We start from the raw sequence: 26,886 nt of genomic DNA, 5'->3' as shown, positions 1-26,886 counted from the left end.
ACTCAGGGCTCTATTGTCCCTCCATCTGGTCCTAATGTCCTGGTACTCAGGGCTCTATTGTCCCTCCATCTGGTCCTAATGTCCTGGTACTCAGGGCTCTATTGTCCCTCCATCAGGTCACTAATGGCCTGCTACTCAGGGCTCTATTGTCCCTCCATCAGGTCACTAATGGCCTGCTACTCAGGGCTATATTGTCCCTCAATCAGGTCACTAATGGCCTGCTACTCAGGGCTCTATTGTCCCTCCATCAGGTCACTAATGGCCTGCTACTCAGGGCTATATTGTCCCTCCATCAGGTCATTAATGGCCTAGTACTCAGGGCTCTATTGTCCCTCCATCAGGTCACTAATGGCCTGCTACTCAGGGCTCTATTGTCCCTCAATCAGGTCACTAATGGCCTGCTACTCAGGGCTATATTGTCCCTCAATCAGGTCACTAATGGCCTGCTACTCAGGGCTATATTGTCCCTCCATCAGGTCACTAATGGCCTGCTACTCAGGGCTCTATTGTCCCTCCATCAGGTCACTAATGGCCTGCTACTCAGGGCTCTATTGTCCCTCCATCAGGTCACTAATGGCCTGCTACTCAGGGCTATATTGTCCCTCCATCAGGTCACTAATGGCCTGCTACTCAGGGCTCTATTGTCCCTCCATCAGGTCACTAATGGCCTGCTACTCAGGGCTCTATTGTCCCTCCATCAGGTCACTAATGGCCTGCTACTCAGGGCTCTATTGTCCTCCATCAGGTCACTAATGGTCTGCTACTCAGGGCTCTATTGTCCCTCCATCAGGTCACTAATGGCCTGCTACTCAGGGCTCTATTGTCCCTCCATCAGGTCACTAATGGCCTGCTACTCAGGGCTCTATTGTCCCTCCATCAGGTCACTAATGGCCTGCTACTCAGGGCTCTATTGTCCCTCCATCAGGTCACTAATGGTCTGCTACTCAGGGCTCTATTGTCCCTCCATCAGGTCCTAATGGCCTGCTACTCAGGGCTATATTGTCCCTCTAACATCAATGCAAATGCAATCTAAAATCACATCAAACATATCATCAAAACAGTATGTGCTTTTAAAATTCACCTCACAGTGATGATCAATTTAAAGAAAGAAATTCAACAACAGGTTGAAAACTGAGTGGAAAACATGGTTATTGTGGATGTTGTTTTCAAAGCCTAACACAATTAAATGGCCAGGGCTTTCTAATGTGATGATTCATTCAAAACACCCATGAAGATAATGCATACGTGTAGATGAGCCCGACACAATATTTTTTTAACCTGAATTAAAATAATAATTGTGCCGTTATACAATACATAGCCTACCGCATATTACAGTACTCATGGCAGAAAAACTTTTTTTTTTAACTATTTGGTACATACTTAGTCTAGCCTATACACCAAAATTAAACACATTCTACTAATCGCCTTTTGAGTGTGGACTGTATTATTATGCATACTAGATGGACTGGTTACCTTGTGCTATGTTCCAAAATGTCTATTCATGAGTCTGGGAGAGAACGTATAGGCCTAGGCATTGCTGTTGTTTCATTGATTGCGCAGGGCGGCTAAGCTTCAATTATAGTGTATTCGTATTTGATTTTGAATAGCCTAGTAATATGGATTAATTTTTTTATTTTTCATAATTAATAGGCTGACACATTACCTTCTGCTACAGAATATCTCACCACTATGTGTTTTCATCTCCCCTTCTCTCTCCTTCATTCCTTTCTCCAGCGCACAGAGAGAGGGGCTGGCAACAGTTTAATTGAATATATTTTTGTTGTGAAAATATGTTACTATTCATGTTCCCGAACCGATATATCACTTGGTTTCCCGAATTAAGCACTGGGTAGCTGCAGGAACAGAGGTTGGAGAGCCCATGGCACACAGAGTTTAGGCGGAATATCACCTGTCGCGCAGCGAGAGGCTCCTTAAACAGTGGTTGATGCGTGGAGTGAAATAAGGGTTGTTCAAAGCCCAGACATTTCTATATACAGTCCTGTGTGAAAGCAGAGTGTTGATGGTTGCTACTATCCCAGGTGCTACGATATTTATACCGGAATAGCCGACTCTGTATGACTGAAAAACGAATCGGCAGGGAAAGCGGCCTCCATTTGCTATTCGAGTGCATATGGATGACAGGTCTTTTATCCCCTGTTCCTGTTCCTGCCCCTGTTCCTGCCCCTGTTCCTGTTCCTCCCCCTGTTCCTGCCCCTGTTCCTTTTCCTGTTCCTGTTCCTGCCCCTTTTCCTGTTCCTGCCCCTGTTCCTGTTCCTGCCCTTGTTCCTGTTCCTGCCCCTGTTCCTTTTCCTGCCCCTGTTCCTGTTTCTGCCCCTGTTCCTTTTCCTGTTCCTGCCCCTGTTCCTGTTCCTGCCCCTTTTCCTGTTCCTGCCCCTGTTCCTGCCCCTGCCCCTGTTTCTGTTCCTGCCCCTGTTCCTGCCCCTGTTCCTGCCCCTGTTCCTGCCCCTGTTCCTGTTCCTGCCCCTGTTCCTGCCCCTGTTCCTGCCTCTGTTCCTGCCCCTGTTCCTGTTCCTGCCCCTGTTCCTGCCTCTGTTCCTGCCCCTGTTCCTGCCTCTGTTCCTGCCCCTGTTCCTGTTCCTGCCTATTTGATAATGGGCCATTCTAAATCCAAACTAATTTGACATATTAATAAAGACAATATTGAGAAAATTTAGAATAGTCTGATGGGTGAAAATAGGATCACTTGATGAGAGAACAGCTGTGCAGCCTGAGGCAAGGAACAGAGCACAAGCTTTTATTTTGTGACTTTCTCAAATCATCAATAGTCTATAGTCGTATCATGCAGCCCATATATGTTTTGATTTCTAAGGCATTCTAAGGATTGTATCATTCACATCTAAGTTGCCAAATAACTCTAAATAACCCCCTCTGAGATCTAGCCCAGACCAGTGGAAACCCCCTCTGTGATCTAGCCAAACCAGTGGAAACCCCCTCTGAGATCTAGCCCAGACCAGTGAAAACCCCCTCTGAGATCTTGCCCAGACCAGTGGAAACCCCCTCTGAGATCTAGCCCAGACCAGTGGAAACCCCCTCTGAGATCTAGCCCAGATCAGCAGAGCTTTGTCCAGAGAACAACTGGAAACAGACCTGTCATTTTTGATTTTCATTTCTCCTTCCCTGCAGGCCTCTGTTCAAAGATGCATCAGGGACGTTGGACAAAAGTGGTCGTTTCTCCGCCATCTACAGACAGGACAGTAACAAGTTGTCCAACGACGACATGTTTAAACTGCTGGCTGACTTCAGAAAGTTAGTAACTCCTACTGTCTGCATTCTTTGCTGACTTTGGTTCATCGTACAAGTACATCGCATCACGTTGAGAATATTGAATTTATTCTTGTTTAGTCTGAATGATTAAAGTGTTATAACAGTGGGTATTTTGTGAGCTGATTCCCCTAGGCAGGTTTTTTTGGCTGAAGAGATTCTCTTTCACAATGAAAGCCTGTACCGCAGATGTTTTCTCACCTTTACAAACATTTGTTTTTTCCTCTTGGGTTCTGTCTGTTCACAGAGTAGTTTCCAGGCAGTTTGCCTGTTTTCCATCAGATCCTCCTAGGTAGATGATAACAAAGGCATTAACCAGTACTTATTATGCTTCTTCTCCTTAGGCCAGAGAAGATGGCCAAGCTCCCTGTAATCTTAGGAAACCTAGACGTTACCATTGATGATGTTGCCCCTGACTTGACAAGTAAGCCCTCCAAATTCAACACACACTGGGAACGTAAAAGATGGAAGCTGTTTCTCTTCAACTCAGATTGGTCTGATTGTCTGTCGGCTATTTATTTGTCCCCCCCCCCCCCCCCCTGTCTGTCCTGTCTCTGTCGCTGTGTGTAGATTGTATTAGCTCATCCTATATTCCTGTGAAGACTTTTGATAGCAGTGAGAAGACGAACATCTACTTTGAGGTGGAGGAGTTTGTTCCCTACATAGCCAAGTGCTCCCAGCCGTTCACCATCTACAACAATCACCTCTATGTCTACCCCAGGCACCTGAAGTACGACAGCCAAAAATCCTTCGCAAAGGTATAGTCACAAAGACACAAACTGCTCAGTTTGATCAAGATACACAAATCTTGTGTTGCTAGATGTTCTTAATTTTTTACATTTTATTTAACAAGGCAAGTCAGTTAATAACAAAATTCTTATTTACAATGGCGGCCTACCTCGGCCACACCCGGACGACGCTGGGCCAATTGTGCGCCGCCCCATGGGACTCCCAATCACGGCCGGATGTGATACAGCCTAGAATGGAACCAGGGTGTCTGTAGTGACGCCTCTTGCACTGAGATGCAGTGCCTTAGACCGCTGGGCCACTCGGGAGCCTAAAAAGATACTTGATTACATGTAACAATCTGTTACGAGAGACAACTAAATATCATGATATTACTCTTCCAACGTTGCTATAGATGTGTCCAGCAGAAATGTGTTTCCCTCTAGCATCTCCACGTGGGTCAGCTTTTATTCTGTTTATTCTGTCTGCTCTCTCCTCAGGCTCGAAACATAGCTGTCTGCATCGAGTTCAAGGACTCTGACGAAGAGGAGGCTGTTTCGCTCAAGGTAAGCTACCACTCATATGACTCCTTCTCAGCAGAGTTCATCGGATGCCACAGTGTCGTTTGGTACAAGAGGAACAGTATACCACTCAGGGGAATAACATTTTAGTTTTCCTTTATTTAACTAGGCAAGTCAGTTAAAAACAAATTCTTATTTACAATGACAGCCTACCCGGGGAACAGTGGGTTAACTGCCTTGTTCAGGGGCAGAATGACAGATTTTTACCTTGTCAGCTCGGGGATTCAATCTTGCAACCTTTCGGTTACTGGCCCAATGCTCTAACCACTAGGCTACCTGCCACCCCAGGTAGCCTAATAACAAAATGATTGTTATTATTACCCACAGTGCATCTATGGTCGACCAGGAGGACCCCTGTTTACAGAGAATGCCTCTGCTGCAGTACTACATCACCAGCACAGCCCAGAGTTTTATGATGAGGTACTGATGGGATTTCTATTGGATTTAATTCATGCTCGCAGTCGACCAGACTGAATCATGCAGAATGCACAGTTACATTTTAAACAATACCTTAGAGTAAGTAGTGAGAGAGACGAAGCAGTGGGCAGCGTGTATTCTAACCCTGTGTGTTCCCGTTCCTCAGTTTAAGATTGAGCTTCCCACTCAGCTCAATGAGAAGCACCATCTGCTCTTCACCTTCTTCCACGTCAGCTGTGACAGCAACAGCAAGGCCAGCACCAAGAAGAGAGACGTGGTGGAGACACAAGGTAGACACCAGACCCAGGATACAGACCCATGTGACTCAGGCCTACATCCAGTCTTAAGCCATCCAAATTAATTCTCCCCAGTATAATGATGGATGATTTGTGCCAGTTTCCATTCTTCCCTATTCTCCCAGTGCTGGGTCACTGTTAGGTATGACACTGTCTGTAAGCTGACTGCCAGTCCTGTCTCTCATTGTCCTTGTCTGTCCTCAGTGGGTTACGCCTGGCTCCCTCTGCTGAAGGATGGCAGGGTGATCATGAATGAGAGTCACGTCCCGGTGGCTGCCAACCTGCCCACTGGCTACCTCAGCTGTCAAGAGGTTGTCAGCAAGGTGGCTCTCCCTTCAGACACACACGCCCACACACAAGACACACACACACACAAGACATGCCCACACACAAGACACGCCCACACACAAGACACACACACACACAAGACACACGCCCACACACAAGACACACGCCCACACACAAGACACGCCCACACACAAGACACACACACACACAAGACACACATACACACACACACAGTCTTGCGCAGCTAACCTTGTGGGGACATACAATTCAGTCCCATTCAAAATCCTATTTTCCCTAACCTCTAAACCTAACCTTAACCTTAACCCTAACCTTAACTTTAACCCAAAAATCTAACCTTAACCCTAAACCATAGTCTAACCCTAACACTAATTCTAACCTTAACACTAAACCCCCTAGAAATAGTATTTGACCTCGGGGCGACGAACAAAATGTCCCCAGTTGGTCAAATCTTTGTTCTGGTCCCCACAAGTATAGTTGAACACATCCACACAAGACACACACATCCACACAAGACACACACATCCACACAAGACACACACATCCACACAAGACACACACACACACACATCCACACAAGACACACACACACACACACACACACACACACACACACACACACACACACACACACACACACTATGGCTTCCTTTCCCTTTCCCGTGGCTCCTTTCCTTTATCCCCACACATCTGAAAGAACATAACGGTTTTAAAGAAAACAGATTTAAACCAATCCAGTCATTTTCTATCAGTAAAATGTAACCTGTAAGTGTCTGTGAAAGAAAGTAGTGGAGGAAAGAGAGAGCCACATAACCTTTCTGAGTGGTACGCTGCCTTACAAGGGGCTTGTTGTCTGCCTCAAGGTTGTGTGAGATGTCATTATCTCAGCCAATCAGGGGAAGTGAAAGCCCACAGCAGTGGGACTTAACAATGTTAAGCTAATTGCGTGGGAAATACATGGCTGAGTTAATGACTGGTGTTTAGTTGTTTCAACTTGAGCTTTAATTCCCTTCTCTGTATTGTATTGTACCCACCTAGAGTACACTAAATGCCCTTTACTTTACTATACTGTAGGTTAATCTAATACACCACCTTTGTAGTATGATAACCAGTGACTTTGTTTTTACTATTGTTAAAATGTGTCCCATGCAGCAGCATCCTGAAATCAAATGGGTGGATGGAGGCAAGCCTTTGTTCAAGGTGTCCACTCACCTTGTCTCCACTGTGTACACTCAGGTTGGTTTCATTTCTCAGATTAGTTCAGTGACGTAACTGATCCAGGGTTTTTAAATGCATGATCTCCACCTCCTCTTCTAGACATCTTGTTTTTTTCTAACATCTCTACTTCTCCTCTCTGTAGGATCAACATTTGCACCATTTCTTTGCCCACTGTCAGAGCGCAGAGTCTGCAGCCCAGGTGACAGGAGGACAGCTGGTCAAGTATCTGAAGGTAAAGCATGGTCAGTGACGGTGGCACCTCCGTGGGCGTGACCAGGATGTGTGAAGACATGTCTGACTGGGGTCTGAAAGACATGACCAGGATGTGTGAAGACATGTCTGACTGGGGTCTGAAAGACATGACCAGGATGTGTGAAGACATGTCTGACTGGGGTCTGAAAGACATGACCAGGATGTGTGAAGACATGACCAGGATGTGTGAAGACATGTCTGACTGGGGTCTGAAACACATGACACCTGTTGTTGTGCGTCGAATAGGGTAGCTTGAGAGAAAACACATTCATTTATCCATTCTGGATCTCGATCCCCCTCGATCCCCCTCCCTCCAACACCTGTCACCCATCACTCTCTCTGCCATCCAGGCTGTCTCATTTACCCAGGATGTTTATAAGTCAGTGCTTGTTTACTCAGGCCTGGGTGGGACAATGCTAGCATTACCCTCGGCTCCAGTCCACAGGTGCTCTCTCCATTTCCCCCCTTCTGAACACTGACATGAGCAGAGACACATATTCAGATGGATCTCTGGGGTGCTCATGTAAACACACTATTCCACACAAACAATGGTCACCCAAGGCCAGGTCTAGCAGAGAGTGTTTCCCTGGCAGGTTGTCAGATAACTTGGCAGGCCTTGGCCCGTACAGAGTGATGCACCAACGGGGCGCTCAGGAACTAACTCGTAGGTGTGTGTGATTAACATGCTTGTTCTCAATTGTGTCCTGTTATTCTTTGCTCCTTCCGTTTCCTTTTACGCAACTGTGTGTTTGGATTCCGCCCCTCTTGGTGAGATGCAACTTTCACCTCCTCATCAGAGACTGATTAGAGCCGGCTTGGGAGTGCATGTTTACTGTACGCCACCAAGCACTTAGATTGAAGCTGTTTCTAATTTCATCTCTCCTTGCGAATAATTTCAACATAAGTCAGGTCTGTTAATGCAGTTAAGCCTGTCTTTGATGTGCTTGTGGATGACATTCTGCAGGATCAGCATTTTGACTCAGGGAAATACAAGGCCTTCAACGTGTTAGTAACCCTATTCTCTTCCCTCCTCAGAGTCTACACGCTATGGAGAGTTCTGTGATGATACACTTCCTGCCCACCACTCTCAACCAGCTCTTCCGTGTGTTGACCAGTGCCACCCATGAGGAGGTGGCTGTCAACGTCACCAAGTCAGTAGTGTTAGTCTGTGTCCCAAAATGGCACCCTATTCCCCCACAGGGCTCTGGTCAAAAGTAGTGCACTATATAGGGAATAGAGTGCCACTTGGGAGACTCCCATAGACATATGTTCTAATTGGGTTCTCTGTGAGGCCTGAGTATTGACCTGCTCTTACATCTGCTTTCTGGCCCTTTCAGAGTCATGATTCACATTGTTTCCCAGTGCCACGAAGAGGGGCTGGAACACTACCTACGATCATATGTCAAGGTAAGCATGGTACTGGTCCATTTGTCATATGTCAAGGTAAGCATGGTACTGGTCCATTTGTCATATGTCAAGGTAAGCATGGTACTGGTCCATTTATAATATGTCAAGGTAAGCATGGTACTGGTCCATTTGTCATATGTCAAGGTAAGCATGGTACTGGTCCATTTGTCATATGTCAAGGTAAGCATGGTACTGGTCCATTTATAATATGTCAAGGTATGCATGGTACAGGTCCATTTGTAATATGTATTTTGGTATTTTATTAGGATCCCCATTAGCTGTTACAAAAGCAGCAGCTACTCTTCCTGGGGTCCACACAAAACATGAAACATAATACAGAATGACATAATACAGAACATCAATAGACAAGAACAGCTCAAATACAGAACTACATAAAAAAAATTCAAGGCACATGTAGCCTACATATCAATACATACACACAAACTATCTAGGTCAAGTAGGGGAGAGGCGTTATGCCGTGAGGTGTTGCTTTATCTGTTTTTTGAAACCAGGTTTGCTGTTTATTTGAGCAATATGAGATGGAAGGAAGTTCCATGCAATAAGAGCTCGATATAATACTGTACGCTTTCTTGAATTTGTTCTGGATTTGGAGACTATGAAAAGACCCCTGGTGGCATGTCTGGTGGGATAAGTGTGTGTGTCAGAGCTGTGTGTAAGTTGGCTATGCAAACAATTTGGGATTTTCAACACATTATTTCTTATAAAAAGAAGTGATGCAGTCAGTCTCTCTTCAACTCTTAGCCAAGAGAGACTGGCATGCATAGTATTTATATCAGCCCTCTGATTACATTTAAGAGCAAAACGTGCCGCTCTGTTCTGGGTTAGCTGCAGCTTAACTACAGTGGCTGTCGTGGAAAACATTTTCAAATACAACGCTTATCAGAACTTGTAAATTCAAACATGCTCTTTATTACAACTGTACAGACAACTGGCATGTCCCCGCGGAACACACCCCGCGGAACACACACCGCTTCCCAACCCCGGTTCCAACATTTATACATAAATAGCATATGGGTCCACCCCATATGCAAATAAGCATACTTCCCCTAATTCTTCCTGCCATCCTTATCTTTTTAGTTCAGGCTTCCTACTTGTTCACGCCTACTAACGCCCATTATCTGCTTTCAGTTAAATTATAATAGTGGCCAGACCCATGCTTGTCTTAAAAATAATATATGTCCCTCTATACTCTAGGCCTATGACTCAACCCTGTATTTAATTCAATGCCCCAGCATGTTCTCTGGTATGTCCTTATTGGAATTGGCAGACTCTATGTCTCTTCTTATCATTAGTGTCCAGTTGCCTTAGGCATATTTCTCTGGTATGTGTGCTTTTAGTGGAATGTGTAGACTATAAGTCTAGTGTGTCCAATTGTTTTAGGTGCCCATGTGTCTGGTCAGTCTGTCAGCACAATGGAGAAAATAAGAGGGCCAGAACGTCTCTTAGTATATCTCCATTACCACAGTCTCATGATCAACGTGAACATGTGGTTCGTTACTTTAATGTTCAGCTGTCTTATGTCTTTATATGTTATCCATGTGTCTTATGTTACTACTACAATCCCCCCTCTGGGGCTATTTAGCCACATAAATGATACAAATAAGACTTTGGGATAGTAAATGAAAATACCTATGATAAACAAGAAAATACAAAAAATAAAAACAAAGTGAAGCATATAAACCAACTAGACCAAACATCTCCAATGTGAAATAGGAGTAAAAGATCCAATCAGAAACATTAAAGAAAACCAACTAGACCAAACATCTCCAATATTCATAAGAGTAAAAGATCAAATTTGGTATAAAAATATAAGGATAAAATATTACATATTTGATGAAGCATGAGATATATCTAATTCTGTTGCTTTTTCAATGTTCTTATCTTGAGGTAGATCATTAGAGTTTATCAGAAAGTTTCAAATATCAGTAAAAACTCTCCTGACTGATGTCTCAGGTTGCTTTGTTGGCACGGTGGTCTGCTTGGTAAGGGCAGTCGATGTCATCTAGTGGTAGCTACTGTGGTCGTCACAGCAGCCGCCACCCTTGTTGTTGTCACAGGTTCTTCCTGTTCAGGTGCAGGGGTAGGTCTTCACCTTCCACTGGTTCAATCTTGTTCATGATGAGCACCTACTCGTCTTTTTCTTTGATTCATGTCAGGTCACATCCTTTCGGGTCCCAAACTACTTCTCCCTTTGTTTGGTGATGTGTCCATCCACAGAGTGCAATCTCCGATAAGGGTTTGATCCTTATGATTGAGATAGACTTCAGTTCTCCTGCTTCTGTTATACATTGAGGTGGAACATAGATTCTAACCTTGTCAGTCTTTTTGGATTGTTCGGCTGATTCCATTCTTCTCTTCCTGCTCCCACCATACATCTTGATTGTGCATTAGTCTGTTGTTTCTATACTAGCATTCACTGTTGCTTCTGTTATGTCAATGTCATTATTCTTTTGTTGTTCTAATATCAATTGTCTGTAAAGGAGGCCATTCAAAAGTTTAAAAGTCAATTGTGGGGTAATCCCCATTTTCTTCAGCTTGCGGGACTTTTCCTCCTCTTTCTTCACCTGAAGCTCCCTCCTCAGGCCGGACTTAGCTTCCATCTGGAAGGGTTTCAATTTTAGGAAAGAAACGTTCTTATTCTGTTCCTTGTGAGGCCTCTCCTCCTCTTCTGGGTGCATTAGTCGGTGCACGTGTCATATTTTGGCTTTCACTTGATTTACTGTTTTCTTGGCTCCTCCCTGGCATCTCAATCGTTTCCGCTGCTCCTGCTCCCTCCAGGCTCCCTCCTGGTGAATCAGCATCCTCAGTGTCCTCATCTCTATGTGGTTGTATCCTTCTCTCTGTTGGGACTCAGCTGCAGTGGTTCAGATGGTACCACGTCTGGCTTCTTTTCACTTGGACGGCCGTTCTTGTTGCTTTGGCCACCTCATAGGGTCCATCTCTCCTCGGTTGATCCCACTTCCTCAGGATCCCTCCAACGTGGACTAGATCTCCTGGTACCACTGAGAGAGGTCCTTCTGGTCCCCTTGGATCATCAGACGCAGAACCTCTCATCCTGGTTCAGGTTTCTGCCTACTTTCTGTGAAGCATTCATACTTAGAGACTTATGGCCTCTGTTCTAAGATTGCACCATACATCCTCTTACTTCCATCACTCATCACACAACAAACAGACATTCCAGCTGAAGCTGGCGAACCCCTCTCCTTCTGGTTTCCTAAACATAAGACTTGGAAAACAACAGACAAAACATAACAGCATTGACAATGTTATGTGTTATGCATAAATATATTCATGCAAACTGAAATCTGAGACCATGACAATTCCCACTCTCTCTTTACCTGACTCTATGCCTCCAGGATACTTTTCTGCTGGACTCCACAAAAATAAAAGCCCTAAAACGCTTCCTCATGCTTCCACCCAGTCTTCCCCTTTCGGCCACAGGTTCTGAGAGGTGTTCCCAAATCATGTCATTTTTACTTAGTTTCCCATCTACTCCATTTCAACTGATAATCATGTGCATAACCTACAATTAACATTCTCTCTTCTTGAATTAATTCAACACTGTATATGCTTTCATATCAATCCCTTTAACATGTTTGTTTAGAGTATAATATCCTATCATCCATTCTCTTTCACATGATGTATTAAAAATAAAACAAGTAGCCTCCAAACTCAACCCAGTATGTCTATAGTGGAATCTAATCTCTCTCTCTTTCTCTCTCTGATTCCACATCCTCTGTCATGGTGTTTTCAAGCTCACCCATTATTCAGCTGGACCTTACTTCTCGTGAGACTTATGCACCCACCAAAGAGAGACATGAAGAATTTTACCACTGCAGTGTTGTAAGAAGTATACCACCAGCCTGGTGTATCTTGATGTACACTCAATCTCCAGAATGCAGCCCAAGCCCTTCCATTTCTGGCTGTTTTTTCCTGAGGACATACACACTAACACATGGGTTATTCCCTGACAACAGACTTCCTTCTTATAGCAAGATCACTAAATCTTAATTTTTAATAACAGCCCTATGTAACCATTCTGCCTCAAATACCTGGCCTCCTGCCACAGAAATATTCATAATGATAGTCAAATGATTGTCCCTACAGCAACTGCTGTAAAATAACATATAATCATTCAAGCGTTTTCCAGTTGGATTAATATCCAATCCTAACAAAACTATGTCATAAGTTTCTTAAACTTTTGCTCTAATGTTCAAAATGCCACCACTTATTCTTTTTACCATATCTTTAGATATGTGAATTGTTCTATTTACTTTTAGAATTGTCCCTATATTTTACACAGCCAGCTGTCTTTCCTTTTCTGTGAATTATCTCTATTTTTATACATATTTTCTAGAAATAACACCCCTTCACTATCATTACCTTCTTTTATGAGTCCCCTAACCCATAACTGCCATTGTTTGATACATACTTAAAACATCCTTAAGTCAATTTATATATCATTTATATCAGTCCCTCCTCAGGAACATATACACAACCTTATGTTCCTCAAAACAAAAATAAATTGACCAAACGAGAAAAAGAGAAAAAATAATAATAATAAAAAAAAAAATATATAAAAAAATAATAATAATAATAATAATAATACTTGCACATTTGCAATATTACCACTATTTGTAATGTAATGGAAAACGTCCATCCGTGTCATTCTATGCCAATGTTATTGTTGGTCTCTTTCTTCTTCATTCATGGGTATCTTCGCACAACAGACTACCTATTTATTCAATTGAACATTACATTTTATCATCCCAATTCCAATGACATTATAAAACGAAAGAAACAAAAAACCTTTAATCTAAAATTCTGTAAGTTCTGTCAACCTCCTTGTCTCAGGATTAGTTTCCAGAGCTTCCCTAAGCCTATTAACGTTAAACAGTTCTATATCCAAATAACTAAACAGTTATATTTTTTATTTTATACATTTTCCAACCCAATATTCATGATAACAATCCTTAGTGTTTACTTTAACTCAAATTTGACCTTATCTATTCAATACACAACATCCCTTTAATAATTAACATTTATACTAAACACTTTAAATACCAGTACTATCTATTTTCCCAATAGCCCTTTTGTCTCAGTTTCTCTCATGAGTGGCCTGATAATAAAAAGGTCAGTACCCCAATTCCTTTAAGTCATTATTCTCCCAACAAATATAATGTCATTTCAGCATGTCTTTTTTAGATACAGTTCACAGGTCATCAGACACAGTTGTCCCTCACTATTCAGCCGGTTAGGGTGGGTTTGAGCTCCACACCCACTTGTAGTGATATTCTCTCCCATGCCTTAAAGCATTCTGACGTCACCTTCTATGATAACTCCCTTATTCTACCGGTGATTTCTCAGACGAATTACAGATGAGGTATTTATCAACAAAACCCTTTGGAGTAACTTTCATCACTTTCTATATGCAGAATGAACAAAACACATTTGTGTATTTATCCAAAGACCATAACCCCAAGGAACTGATAGTTTTACCCATGAACCCATGTTATATCAAAATAAAAATTAAAATAAACCTATTCGAATAACTTATTCAATTTAAGGGTACAACTCTTCATAATTTTCCCAGGGACATAATAGATTTTCAAAGTAATTATACAGTTTGAATAGAGCCTGGTGTCTTTTAAACATTTTATAAGTAAATCCCACCTGTTTCAACAATTTCTAGTAAAAGGTGATCAGTCTTTCACAGGAAATTCTTAGGATTCAGGGCATTTTGACACCATTAAAATGTTTCCAATCCCCTTTCTTTAGAAACAATTCAAATACATTTTTCAGAAAACATTTCCCTACCTTTTGCATACCCAATTTGAAACTGAATTGGAAAAAACCCTTCCAATAAATCTACTAATGTATATTCATTCCCAGTACATGGTGCATTTACTAGTAAACCATAAGCCAATAACACAAAGGAACTGGACTCACTTATCCAGAACTCCATTTTTTAGCCTTATCCAGATATTTTTATTTTTAAAGCGGCTGACTTTAACTAACTGCTTTCCACAGTAATGCAGTCTCCAATGATATTTTGACCAGAGAAGATTAAACCCTTTTTTTCTGGAAAAGAAAGTATACATATCGTTAATTTCACAACGTCAGCTTTTAATCTGCAAATAGTTTTTATTCCATAAACATCTTAACATTTTTCAGAGAATGACGGTATAGAATGTCTAACAATTAAAATTCCATCTGTACTCTACTATATGTCAAGTCAAACGTGATCTAATACTTCGTCTTGACCACATATAAACTGTAATCTCTATGAACCACTCATTGTTCGCTCAGAGACAATACACCGCCAAGTAAAAATTCCATTCACACTAACCTCAAACCGATTAGTTGTTTGTTATTTTGACAAGGAAATAAACTCTCGTATATCGGCATTTCCTGCTACCACACTAAGTTCTAGTGTCACCTTACACTAATTTTCCCCATAACCCGCTATATCCATATTCAAAACAAGGAGCTATTTTCTTATTTGTTTTTAGATATTGTCAATAGTTCTACTAATCACCCGCACGTCTGCGAGGACGAGTGGAACCACATTTGTCTTTTATAGTAATGTATTTGCTGATGATAGAATGTTACCAGGTAATGGCGTCCCCCATTATCCAGTTTTTTCATATTCAATCCGAAGTCGGTAGAACTAATGTGCGCGTCTTTTAGTGAATCCATGGCTTTCTTTTAAAAAATCCCTCAATGCTATGGTGAAACAATCCTTTTGTTTTCATGCCACTATTTATTTATTTATTTTCCTAAATACTCCCTATGTATTATACACCTCTTATTTACTATTTTTCCGAGGTAGAGCTAATCTCCTTTCCAATTAATAATTCATTTGTCACATCACTTAATTTCTCTTATCAAAGCCTACTCTATATAGTACAGACATTTTTCTGAATACTACAGATGACTTAATGTCTTATCCTAGTACAGTACTTCAAATATCACTGTGTTTTTCCCTTTACAGATATAATTATTTATTCATTTTATTCGTTTGGTTTGTTATTACAGTTCTAATCTATTTTTAAGATTACATTTACCTTACATTTAAGTCATTTAGCAGACTCTCTTATCCAGAGCGACTTACAAATTGGAAAGTTCATACATATTCATCCTGGTCCCCCGTAGGAATTGAACCCTCAACCCAGGCGTTTGTAAGCACCATGCTCTACCAACTGAGCCACACAGGTCCACTGCCCGTTCCATTAAGATCTCTATCTAACGTCTTACTTTTACCTTTAGTTATTTATTTTGTCTATACTTTCTTACCTCTTCTCTATATTCTTATTGTTTCATTGTCTTTTATCCCATTTTACTGTTTAATTCCTGATTCACGGTTTTAGTGAAACCAACCTCTCATATTCTGGTCTCTGTCCTTCAGGCTATTTTTAGACCGTAGCTTCTGTAGACACAGAGTGATCGACGGCCTGTTTTTTCCTCTTCCTTTGTTACACCGTTCGTGAATCCTTAATCTGTCCTGAATTTCACTATTTATCACTATTTATCTTAACTAACCTAGATTCGTTTTTAACTTTATAGTACAATTTCATTTTATCAACGATTCTACTTTCTGTTTTGTTACCACACTGTTCTATTCATATTATACTATTCGGTTAACTCCTCTTTAATTATTTTTATTCATTATTTATTTTGATACCTTTTTAGTAATTTTACTATGGTCGCTTACTACTTTATCACATCAGTGTTTTTATCCTTGCTTATAACTTATTTTACTTCGATGTTCCTTAACTTCGTTCCCTCTGCCTAATAGCAGTTAACAGCACCACTCCTCAACGTTCTACTCTATTCGCAGGAAGGCTGCGAGCTCCCTCTTCTGGACGTTCTGCCTACACACACACAACTTATCTTTCCTAATGTTCTATTTTTACACAGATCTACTCATTTCTTACAACATTATCATTCATCCTTTTATGTTTCATCCGTTCATTCAATCCCTTTGTTTTTACCTCAAAACAACTCAGTCTTTCTTTATTGACTTAATTCACTTCCTCCTACATAAGCCTAGACTTCTACAATATGACGAGACTACTGTCTAATCGGATCAGCTTGTCTTCATATCCTATTCAACCCCCAATACTTATCTTTTCTTCTATTATTAGAGTAGTATTGTGGCGTGACCTACTGAATTACCAAACCCTGGTAGCTAGACAGAGCGGTTTTTTATTCGCAGGATTTCTTTTGCATTTGAACGCCGCACAATCGGGCCAACGTTTTTCCTGCACCTACTACTTCACTCATACAGTCCTCCTTTCAGAGCGGAAACTATGAATATTTATTTAACTACTGATTTATGTTTTGACCGTATAAGTTACTTTTGCAGTTGAACGCCGCACAATCGGGCCAACGTTTTCCTACAACCTACTGATTTATGCTTTGACCGTATAAGCTACTTTTGCAGTTGAACGTCGCACAATCGGGCCAACGTTTTCCTACAACCTACTGATTTATGCTTTGACTGTATAAGCTACTTTTGCAGTTGAACGTCGCACAATCGGGCCAACGTTTTCCTACAACCTACTGATTTATGCTTTGACTGTATAAGCTACTTTTGCAGTTGAACGCCGCACAATCGGGCCAACGTTTTCCTACAACCTACTGATTTATGCTTTGACCGTATCAGCTACTAGTTGTAGCCCTGCGCCTGAGCCCAGCCGCTCAACTAGAGAGTACAAACAGTTGCGCCGATCAGCCCACACAAGGCTGCTCAAAATGAATGGTCCGACGAGAGGGGCAGTCCGAATCACACACACCCGACACGAGTCGCCCGCTCAGGTTGACTGAGGTGTGTTTACGCACATCCCAAAACAGATCCTGATACGGTCGAACCCGGCCAAGCAGAATCAGACGGAACAACTCCCCCAATCAAACCAGACACATGAACCTGTCTCGAGCAGTCCAACCAGAACAAATGCCCGCTCCCCCCAGCCAAACACCCGACACAATCAAAGTTCACAGTTCCAGTTCACTCAATCTCTAGACATGCGCATTCATACAAAACCCAAACTCACACATGCATGCACATTTATTTGAATTCAAAAGTTCTTTCGTTTTTATCGTTTTTAGGAAATTTGAGAGAGAGACCTACATGACATTCCTCCCGCTGAGACAGGACTCTGAAGCAATCTACACAAACATTTCAACTATTGTAAGAACTTGCTTACCGTATATAGTTGGGTGGCCACCTCTGTTTGTTTAGATTGTCCAAAGAACCCGTCAGCCAAGAACATCTCCGTCCCTGTCACTCCTGGCAAGCTCGCCAATTATGTCGTGGAAAACATTTTCAAATACAACGCTTATCAGAACTTGTAAATTCAAACATGCTCTTTATTACAACTGTACAGACAACTGGCATGTCCCCGCGGAACACACCCCGCGGAACACACACCGCTTCCCAACCCCGGTTCCAACATTTATACATAAATAGCATATGGGTCCACCCCATATGCAAATAAGCATACTTCCCCTAATTCTTCCTGCCATCCTTATCTTTTTAGTTCAGGCTTCCTACTTGTTCACGCCTACTAACGCCCATTATCTGCTTTCAGTTAAATTATAATAGTGGCCAGACCCATGCTTGTCTTAAAAATAATATATGTCCCTCTATACTCTAGGCCTATGACTCAACCCTGTATTTAATTCAATGCCCCAGCATGTTCTCTGGTATGTCCTTATTGGAATTGGCAGACTCTATGTCTCTTCTTATCATTAGTGTCCAGTTGCCTTAGGCATATTTCTCTGGTATGTGTGCTTTTAGTGGAATGTGTAGACTATAAGTCTAGTGTGTCCAATTGTTTTAGGTGCCCATGTGTCTGGTCAGTCTGTCAGCACAATGGAGAAAATAAGAGGGCCAGAACGTCTCTTAGTATATCTCCATTACCACAGTCTCATGATCAACGTGAACATGTGGTTCGTTACTTTAATGTTCAGCTGTCTTATGTCTTTATATGTTATCCATGTGTCTTATGTTACTACTACATGGCTTGCGAAAGTATTCACCCCCTTGGCATTTTTGCTATTTTGTTGCCTTACAACCTGGAATTAAAATTGATTTTTGGGAGGTTTGTGTCATTTGATTTACCAACATGCCTACCACTTTGAAGATGCAAAGTAATTTTTATTGTGAAACAAACAAGAAATAAGACAAAAACCAGAACTTGAGCGTGCATAACTATCCACCCCCCCAAAGTCAATACTTTGTAGAGCCACATTTTGCAGCAATTACAGCTGCACGTCTCTTGGGGTATGTCTCTATAAGCTTGGCACATCTAGCCACTGGGACTTTTGCTCATTCTTCAAGACAAAACTGCTCCAGCTCCTTCAAGTTGGTTGGGATCTGCTGGTGTACAGCAATCCTTAAGTCCTACCACAGATTCTCAATTGGATTGAAGTCTGGGCTTTGACTAGGCCATTCCAAGACATTTAAAGGTTTCCCCTTAAACCACTCGAGTGTTGCTTTAGCAGTATGCTTTGGGTCATTGTCCTGCTGTTTGTCTTATCTGGAAGAGACTGACTGCATCACTTCTTCTTTTTATAAGAAACATTATTGTGTTGAAAATCTCAAATTGTTTGCATAGTCAACTTACACACAGCTCTGACAGACACACTTATTATGCTTCACTGTGGGGATGGTGTTCTCGGGTGATGAGAGGTCCTTGGGTTTGCGCCAGACATAGCGTTTTCCTTGATGGCCAAAAGCTACATTTTAGTCTCATCTGACCAGAGTACCTTCTTCCATATGTTTGGGGAGTCTCCCACATGCCTTTTGGCGAACACCTAATGTGTTTGCAAATTTTTTTCTTTAAGGAATTGCTTTTTTCTGGCCACTCTTCCGTAAAGCCCAGCTCTGTGGAGTGTATGGCTTAAAATGGTCCTATGGACAGATACTCTAATGTCCGCTGTGGAGTTTGCAGCTCCTTCAGGGTTATCTTTGGTCTCTTTGTTGCCTCTCTGTTTAATGCCCTCCTTGCCTGGTCTGTGAGTTTTGATGGACGGCCCTCTCTTGGCAGGTTTGTTGTGGTGACATAGTCTTTCCATTTTTTAATAATGGATTTAATGGTGCTCCGTGGGGTGCTAAAAGTTTCGGATATTTTTTTACAACCCAATCCTGATCTGTACTTCTCCACAACTTTGTCCCTGACCTGTTTGGAGCGCTCCTTGGTCTTCATGGTGCCCCTTGCTTAGTGGTGTTGCAGACTCTGGGGCCTTTCAGAACAGGTGTATATATACTGAGATCATGTGACACTGAGATTGCACACAGGTGGACTTTATTTAACTAATTGTGTGACTTCTGAAGGTAATTGGTTGCACTCGATCTTATTTAGGGGCTTCGTAGCAAAGGGGGTGAATACATATGCACGCACTACTTTTCAGTTTTATATTTTTTTAGCATTTTTTTAAACAAGTAATTTTTTTCATTTCACTTCACCAATTTTGACTATTTTGTGTATGTCCATTACATGAAATCCAAATAAAAATCAATTTAAATTACAGGTTGTAATGCAACAAAATAGGAAAAACGCCAAGGGGGTGAATACTTTTGCAAGGCACTGTAGGTCTTTCCTTGCAGCACTGTACCACACGACTGGACAATAATCAAGATTAGACAAAACTAGAGCCTGCAGAACTTGCTTTTTGGAGTGTGGTGTCAAAAAAGCAGAGCATCTCTTTATTGTGGCCAGACCTCTCCCCATCTTTACAACCATTGCATCTATATGTTTTGACCATGACAGTTTACAATCTAAGGTAACACCAAGTAATTTAGTCTCCTCAACTTTTTCAACAGCCACACCATTCATTACCAGATTCAGCTGAGGTCTAGAACTTAAGGAATGATTTGTACCAAATACAATACTCTTAGTTTTAGAGATGTTCAGGACCAGTTTATTACTGGCCACCCATTCCAAAACAGACTGCAACTCTTTGTTAAGGGTTTCAGTGACTCCATTAGCTGTGGTTGCTGATGCGTATATGGTTGAATCATAAGCATACATGGACACACATGCTTTGTTTAATGCCAGTGGCAGGTCATTGGTAAAAATAGAAAAGAGTAGAGGGCCTAGAGAGCTGCCCTGCGGTACACCACACTTTACATGTTTGACATTAGAGAAGCTTCCATTAAATATAACCCTCTGAGTTCTATTAGATAGATAGCTCTGAATCCACGATATGGCAGAGGTTGAAAAGCCATAACAATTGTTTTTTTTAACAACAGGTTATGGTCAATAATATCAAAGGCTGCACTGAAATCTAACAGTACAGCTCCCACAATCTTTTTATTATGAATTTCTTTCAACCAATCATCAGTCATTTGTGTCAGTGCAGTACATGTTGAGTGCCCTTCTCTATAAGCATGCTGAAAGTCTGTTGTTCATTTGTTTACAGAGAAATAGCATTGTATTTGGTCAAACACCATTTTTTCCAACAATTTGCTAAGAGCTGGCAGCAAGCTTATAGGTCTGCTGTTACAACCAGTAAAGGCCACTTTACCACTCTTGGGTAGTGGAATTACTTTGGCTTCCCTCCAGGACTGAGGACAAACACCTTCCTCTAGGCTCAGATTAAAGATATGACAGATAGGAGTAGCTATAGAGTCAGCTACCATCCTCAGTAGCTTTCCATCGAAGTTGTCAATGCCAGGAGATTTGTCATTATTGATCGATAACAATAATCTTTCCACCTCTCCCACACTAACTTTACAAAATTCAAACTTGCAATGCTTTTCTTTAATTATTTGTTTTTTTATTCATGAATACAATTGCTCACTGTTCATTGTTGACATTTCCTGCCTAAGTTTGCCCACTTTGCCAATTAAATAATCATTATAATAATTGGCAACATCAAATGGTTTTGTGATGAATAAGCCATCTGATTCGATGAAAGATGGAGTTGAATTTGTCTTTCTGCCCACAATTTCATTTAAAGTACTCCAAAGTGTTTTTCCATCATTCTTTATATCATTGATCTTGGCTTCATAATACAGTTTCTTCTTCTTTTTGTTGAGTTTAGTCACATAATTTCTCAATTTGCAGTAAGTAAGCCAGGTAAGCATGGTACTGGTCCATTTGTCATAGGGCACAATTACCTACTGTGTAGTTGTAGAACATGATGTTCTTTTCTCCCTCCCTGGTTCAGTATGTGTTTAAGACCGAGCCATACACATCCTCTACCACGAGAACAGTTCACGAGGAGCTGGCCAAAGCCATGACTGCAATTCTAAAGCCTTCCACAGACTTCCTCACTAGCAACAAATTGCTCAAGGTAATGAACAGCACAGCAATAGGGTGAAGAAGGGTTTTCTGGACATTTACATCAAGTTTCATGTTTGCATTGATTTGTATTTGTTTCTGTATCTCTGTTTCGTAGTACTCGTGGTATTTCTTCGAAGCCTTAGTGAAGTCCATGGCACAGTACTTGATTGAGAGCAGTAAAGTGAGGGTAAGTCTGTTGTGACACTTGACTAAGCCAAGTCTTCATTTTTTTTCTATGATATAAATGTCAGCTTATGAGTTTGAGCTCCTAACATGCGCAGCAATGTGGGCTGCCACAGTCCTCACACAGAATAAAGCACAGCCATGTCTCATAACTAACCATCACTTCAATGCTATCCACAGCAGTCTCCCCTAACCAACCATAGCCCTGAGTTTCCTCCCTGACATGGCCATGTATAACCAGGAAGCTCCTGTAGGAACCATTACTCTCCCTCAGGAGTGTGCCACACTGAACAGAGGAAACAGGGAGTTTCCATTAAGGGTTGCTCCCTCTACTGTGGTTCTGTGGTGGCTCACTGGGATGGCCTCTCTCTAGGAATAGCTGTGGTGGGGTCAGAAACACAACCTGTTATGGCCTCTCTCTGGGAACAGCAGTGGTGGGGTCAGAAACAAAACAACAATGTGTTGTTGGAAGTGTGTAGCTCCTCGAGCACCAAATTGAAGTGTTGCATAGTACTTTCATATGTTATCCTCTGGGCACTTCAGGAATCCTAACGCAAAATCAATCTCACAGTAATAGCTGTGACAGTAACAGCTGTGACAGTAACAACAGTAACAGCTGTGACAGTAACAGCTGTGACAGTAACAACAGTAACAGCTGTGACAGTAACAGCTGTGACAGTAACAACAGTAACAGCTGTGACAGTAACATCTGTGACAGTAACAACAGTAACAGCTGTGACAGTAACAGCTGTGACAGTAACAGCTGTGACAGTAACAACTCTGATAGTAACAGCTGTGACAGTAACAGCTGTGACAGTAACAACAGTAACAGCTGTGACAGTAACAGCTGTGACAGTAACAACAGTAACAGCTGTGACAGTAACAACTCTGATAGTAACAGCTGTGACAGTAACAACTCTGATAGTAACAGCTGTGACAGTAACAACTCTGATAGTAACAGCTGTGACAGTAACAACTCTGATAGTAACAGCTGTGACAGTAACAACTCTGATAGTAACAGCTGTGACAGTAACAACTCTGACAGTAACAACTCTGACAGTAACAGCTGTGACAGTAACAACTCTGATAGTAACAGCTGTGACAGTAACAACTCTGACAGTAACAGCTGTGACAGTAACAACTCTGATAGTAACTGCTGTGACAGTAACAACTCTGATAGTAACAGCTGTGACAGTAACAGCTGTGACAGTAACAACTCTGACAGTAACAACTCTGATAGTAACAGCTGTGACAGTAACAACTCTGATAGTAACAGCTGTGACAGTAACAACTCTGATAGTAACAACTGTGACAGTAACAACTCTGATAGTAACAGCTGTGACAGTAACAACTCTGACAGTAACAACTCTGATAGTAACAGCTGTGACAGTAACAGTGCTGACAGTAACAGCTGTGACAGTAACAACTCTGACAGTAACAGCTGTGATAGTAACAGCTGTGACAGTAACAGCTGTGACAGTAACAACTCTGACAGTAACAACTCTGATAGTAACAGCTGTGACAGTAACAACTCTGATAGTAACAGCTGTGACAGTAACAACTCTGATAGTAACAGCTGTGACAGTAACAACTCTGATAGTAACAGCTGTGACAGTAACAACTCTGATAGTAACAACTGTGACAGTAACAACTCTGATAGTAACAGCTGTGACAGTAACAACTCTGACAGTAACAACTCTGATAGTAACAGCTGTGACAGTAACAACTCTGACAGTAACAGCTGTGACAGTAACAACTCTGATAGTAACAGCTGTGACAGTAACAGCGCTGACAGTAACAACTCGTCTCTGTTTCTCAGCTGTCCAGGAACCAGCGTTTCTCGGCCGGGTTCCACCACACGGTGGAGACCCTGGTCAACATGATGATGCCCCACATCACCCAGAAGTACAAGGACAACTTGGACGCAGCCCGCAACGCCAACCACAGCCTGGCTGTCTTCATCAAGGTCAGCTGGCGCCATCTGATTGGCTAGACGGGCACACTTGGTCATCCTTGTACTCTACTGAAATAATCATTTTCTTCCTGTTTTCACAGCGCTGTTTGACCCTCATGGACAGAGGCTTTGTCTTCAAGCAGATCAACCACTACATCCACTGCTTTGTGCCTGGAGACCCCAGGGTAGTTCTCATGATGATATGATTATGTTGAGTTATTACAATACCTTTCATATTTCCACCACTATACCTTAGGAGTAACACTTATGTACATGGAATCTTGTTTTCAGACTCTGTTTGAGTTCAAGTTTGAGTTCCTGCGTGTCATATGCAATCACGAGCACTACATCCCCTTGAATCTGCCCATGCCTTTTGGAAATGGGAGGATACAAAGATTTCAAGGTGAGCAAAATAGAATATACAGTATGAAGGTATACCAGGGCTGTATGAGATACTTCTATCTGTACTAACCTAAAACCATAATGCTTTTATACAGTAATATGATGTTGGGAAAGCTGTCTGCCAAAGTTGAAGGATCCTGTCCATTTTAGTGTTCAATCAATCAATCAATCAAATGTATTTATAAAGCCCCTTTTACATCAGCCGATGTCACAAAGTGCTGTACAGAAACCCAGCCTAAAACCCCAAACAGCAAGCAATGCAGATGTAGAAGCACGGTGTCTAGGAATAACTCCCCAGAAAGGCAGGAACCTAGGAAGAAACATAGAGAGGAACCAGGCTCTGTCCTCTTCCGGCTGTCCTCTTCCGGCCAGTCCTCTTCAAATCAAATCAAATCAAATTTTATTAGTCACATACACATGGTTAGCAGATGTTAATGCGAGTGTAGCGAAATGCTTGTGCTTCTAGTTCCGACAATGCAGTAATAACCAACAAGTAATCTAACCTAACAATTCCACAACTACTACCTTATACACACACACAAGTGTAAAGGGATAAAGAATATGTACATAAAGATATATGGATGAGTGGTGGTACAGAACGGCATGGCAAGATGCAGTAGATGGTATAGAGTACGGTATATACATATGAGATGAGTACTGTAGGGTATGTAAACATAAAGTGGCATAGTTTAAAGTGGCTAGTGGTACATGTATTACATAAAGATGGCAAGATGCAGTAGATGATATAGAGTACAGTATATACATATGAGATGGGTAATGTAGGGTATGTAAACATTATATTAAGTGGCATTGTTTAAAGTGGCTAGTGGTACATTTTTACATAATTTCCATCAATTCCCATTTTTAAAGTGGCTGGAGTTGAGTCAGTATGTTGTCAGCGGCCGCTAAATGTTAGTGGTGGCTGTTTAACAGTCTGATGGCCTTGAGATAGAAGCTGTTTTTCAGTCTCTCGGTCCCTGCTTTGATGCACCTGTACTGACCTCGCCTTCTGGATGATAGCGGGGTGAACAGGCAGTGGCTTGGGTGGTTGTTGTCCTTGATGATCTTTATGGCCTTCCTGTGACATCGGGTGGTGTAGGTGTCCTGGAGGGCAGGTAGTTTGCCCCCGGTGGTGCGTTCTGCAGACCTCACTACCCTCTGGAGAGCCTTACGGTTGTGGGCGGAGCAGTTGCCGTACCAGGCGGTGATACAGCCCGACAGGATGCTCTCGATTGTGCATCTGTAGAAGTTTGTGAGTGCTTTTGGTGACAAGCCGAATTTCTTCAGCCTCCTGAGGTTGAAGAGGCGCTGCTGCGCCTTCTTCACAACGCTGTCTGTGTGGGTGGACCAATTCAGTTTGTCCGTGATGTGTACACCGAGGAACTTAAAACTTTCCACCTTCTCCACTACTGACCCGTCGATGTGGATAGGGGGGTGCTCCCTCTGCTGTTTCCTGAAGTCCACAATCATCTCCTTTGTTTTGTTGACGTTGAGTGTGAGGTTATTTTCCTGACACCACACTCCGAGGGCCCTCACCTCCTCCCTGTAGGCCGTCTCGTCGTTGTTGGTAATCAAGCCTACCACTGTAGTGTCATCCGCAAACTTGATGATTGAGTTGGAGGCGTGCATGGCCACGCAGTCGTGGGTGAACAGGGAGTACAGGAGAGGGCTCAGAACGCACCCTTGTGGGGCCCCAGTGTTGAGGATCAGCGGGGTGGAGATGTTGTTACCTACCCTCACCACCTGGGGGCGGCCCGTCAGGAAGTCCAGGACCCAGTTGCACAGGGCGGGGTCGAGACCCAGGGTCTCGAGCTTGATGACGAGTTTGGAGGGTACTATGGTGTTAAATGCTGAGCTGTAATCGATGAACAGCATTCTCACATGGGTATTCCTCTTGTCCAGATGGGTTAGGGCAGTGTGCAGTGTGGTTGCGATTGCGTCGTCTGTGGACCTATTGGGTCGGTAAGCAAATTGGAGTGGGTCTAGGGTGTCCGGTAGGGTGGAGGTGATATGGTGATACGGAAGTGAGTGCTACGGGGCGGTAGTCGTTTAGCTCAGTTACCTTAGCTTTCTTGGGAACAGGAACAATGGTGGCCCTCTTGAAGCATGTGGGAACAGCAGACTGGGATAAGGATTGATTGAATATGTCCGTAAACACACCAGCCAGCTGGTCTGCGCATGCTCTGAGGACGCGGCTGGGAATGCCGTCTGGGCCTGCAGCCTTGCGAGGGTTAACACGTTTAAATGTTTTACTCACCTCGGCTGCAGTGAAGGAGAGCCCGCAGGTTTTGGTAGGGGGCCGTGTCAGTGGCACTGTATTGTCCTCAAAGCGGGCAAAAAAGTTGTTTAGCTTGTCTGGGAGCAAGACATCCTGGTCCGCGACGGGGCTGGTTTTCTTTTTGTAATCCGTGATTGACTGTAGACCCTGCCACATACCTCTTGTGTCTGAGCTGTTGAATTGCGACTCGATTTTGTCTCTGTACTGGGACTTAGCCTGTTTGATTGCCTTGCGGAGAGAATAGCTACACTGTTTGTATTCGGTCATG

At 42.5% G+C, this 26,886-nt stretch overlaps 1 protein-coding gene across 7 annotated transcripts in view; it reads left to right on the top strand.

Annotated features, from left to right (window-relative positions):
- The window catches only part of LOC139538975 (dedicator of cytokinesis protein 9-like), a 198,091-nt gene that overhangs the window by 131,084 nt on the left and 40,121 nt on the right, over positions 1 to 26,886 (top strand). For all 7 annotated transcript variants that reach the window (XM_071341595.1, XM_071341588.1, XM_071341594.1 and 4 more), the window contains exons 15-30: positions 3,145 to 3,267; positions 3,627 to 3,706; positions 3,853 to 4,040; positions 4,509 to 4,574; positions 4,917 to 5,009; positions 5,173 to 5,296; positions 5,507 to 5,625; positions 6,761 to 6,844; positions 6,969 to 7,058; positions 8,114 to 8,229; positions 8,416 to 8,485; positions 21,686 to 21,811; positions 21,917 to 21,988; positions 23,804 to 23,950; positions 24,040 to 24,123; positions 24,230 to 24,341. In XM_071341595.1, the coding sequence (XP_071197696.1) occupies positions 3,145 to 3,267; positions 3,627 to 3,706; positions 3,853 to 4,040; positions 4,509 to 4,574; positions 4,917 to 5,009; positions 5,173 to 5,296; positions 5,507 to 5,625; positions 6,761 to 6,844; positions 6,969 to 7,058; positions 8,114 to 8,229; positions 8,416 to 8,485; positions 21,686 to 21,811; positions 21,917 to 21,988; positions 23,804 to 23,950; positions 24,040 to 24,123; positions 24,230 to 24,341 (1,694 nt within the window). The remainder of the gene's footprint in view (positions 1 to 3,144; positions 3,268 to 3,626; positions 3,707 to 3,852; positions 4,041 to 4,508; positions 4,575 to 4,916; positions 5,010 to 5,172; positions 5,297 to 5,506; positions 5,626 to 6,760; positions 6,845 to 6,968; positions 7,059 to 8,113; positions 8,230 to 8,415; positions 8,486 to 21,685; positions 21,812 to 21,916; positions 21,989 to 23,803; positions 23,951 to 24,039; positions 24,124 to 24,229; positions 24,342 to 26,886) is intronic.

This window comes from Salvelinus alpinus, chromosome 14 (genome assembly GCF_045679555.1).
Source record: "Salvelinus alpinus chromosome 14, SLU_Salpinus.1, whole genome shotgun sequence".
NCBI classification, from domain to species: domain Eukaryota; kingdom Metazoa; phylum Chordata; class Actinopteri; order Salmoniformes; family Salmonidae; genus Salvelinus; species Salvelinus alpinus.
The sequence above is the reverse complement of the archived record's forward strand: the minus strand, read 5'-3'. Positions and strand labels throughout refer to the sequence as shown.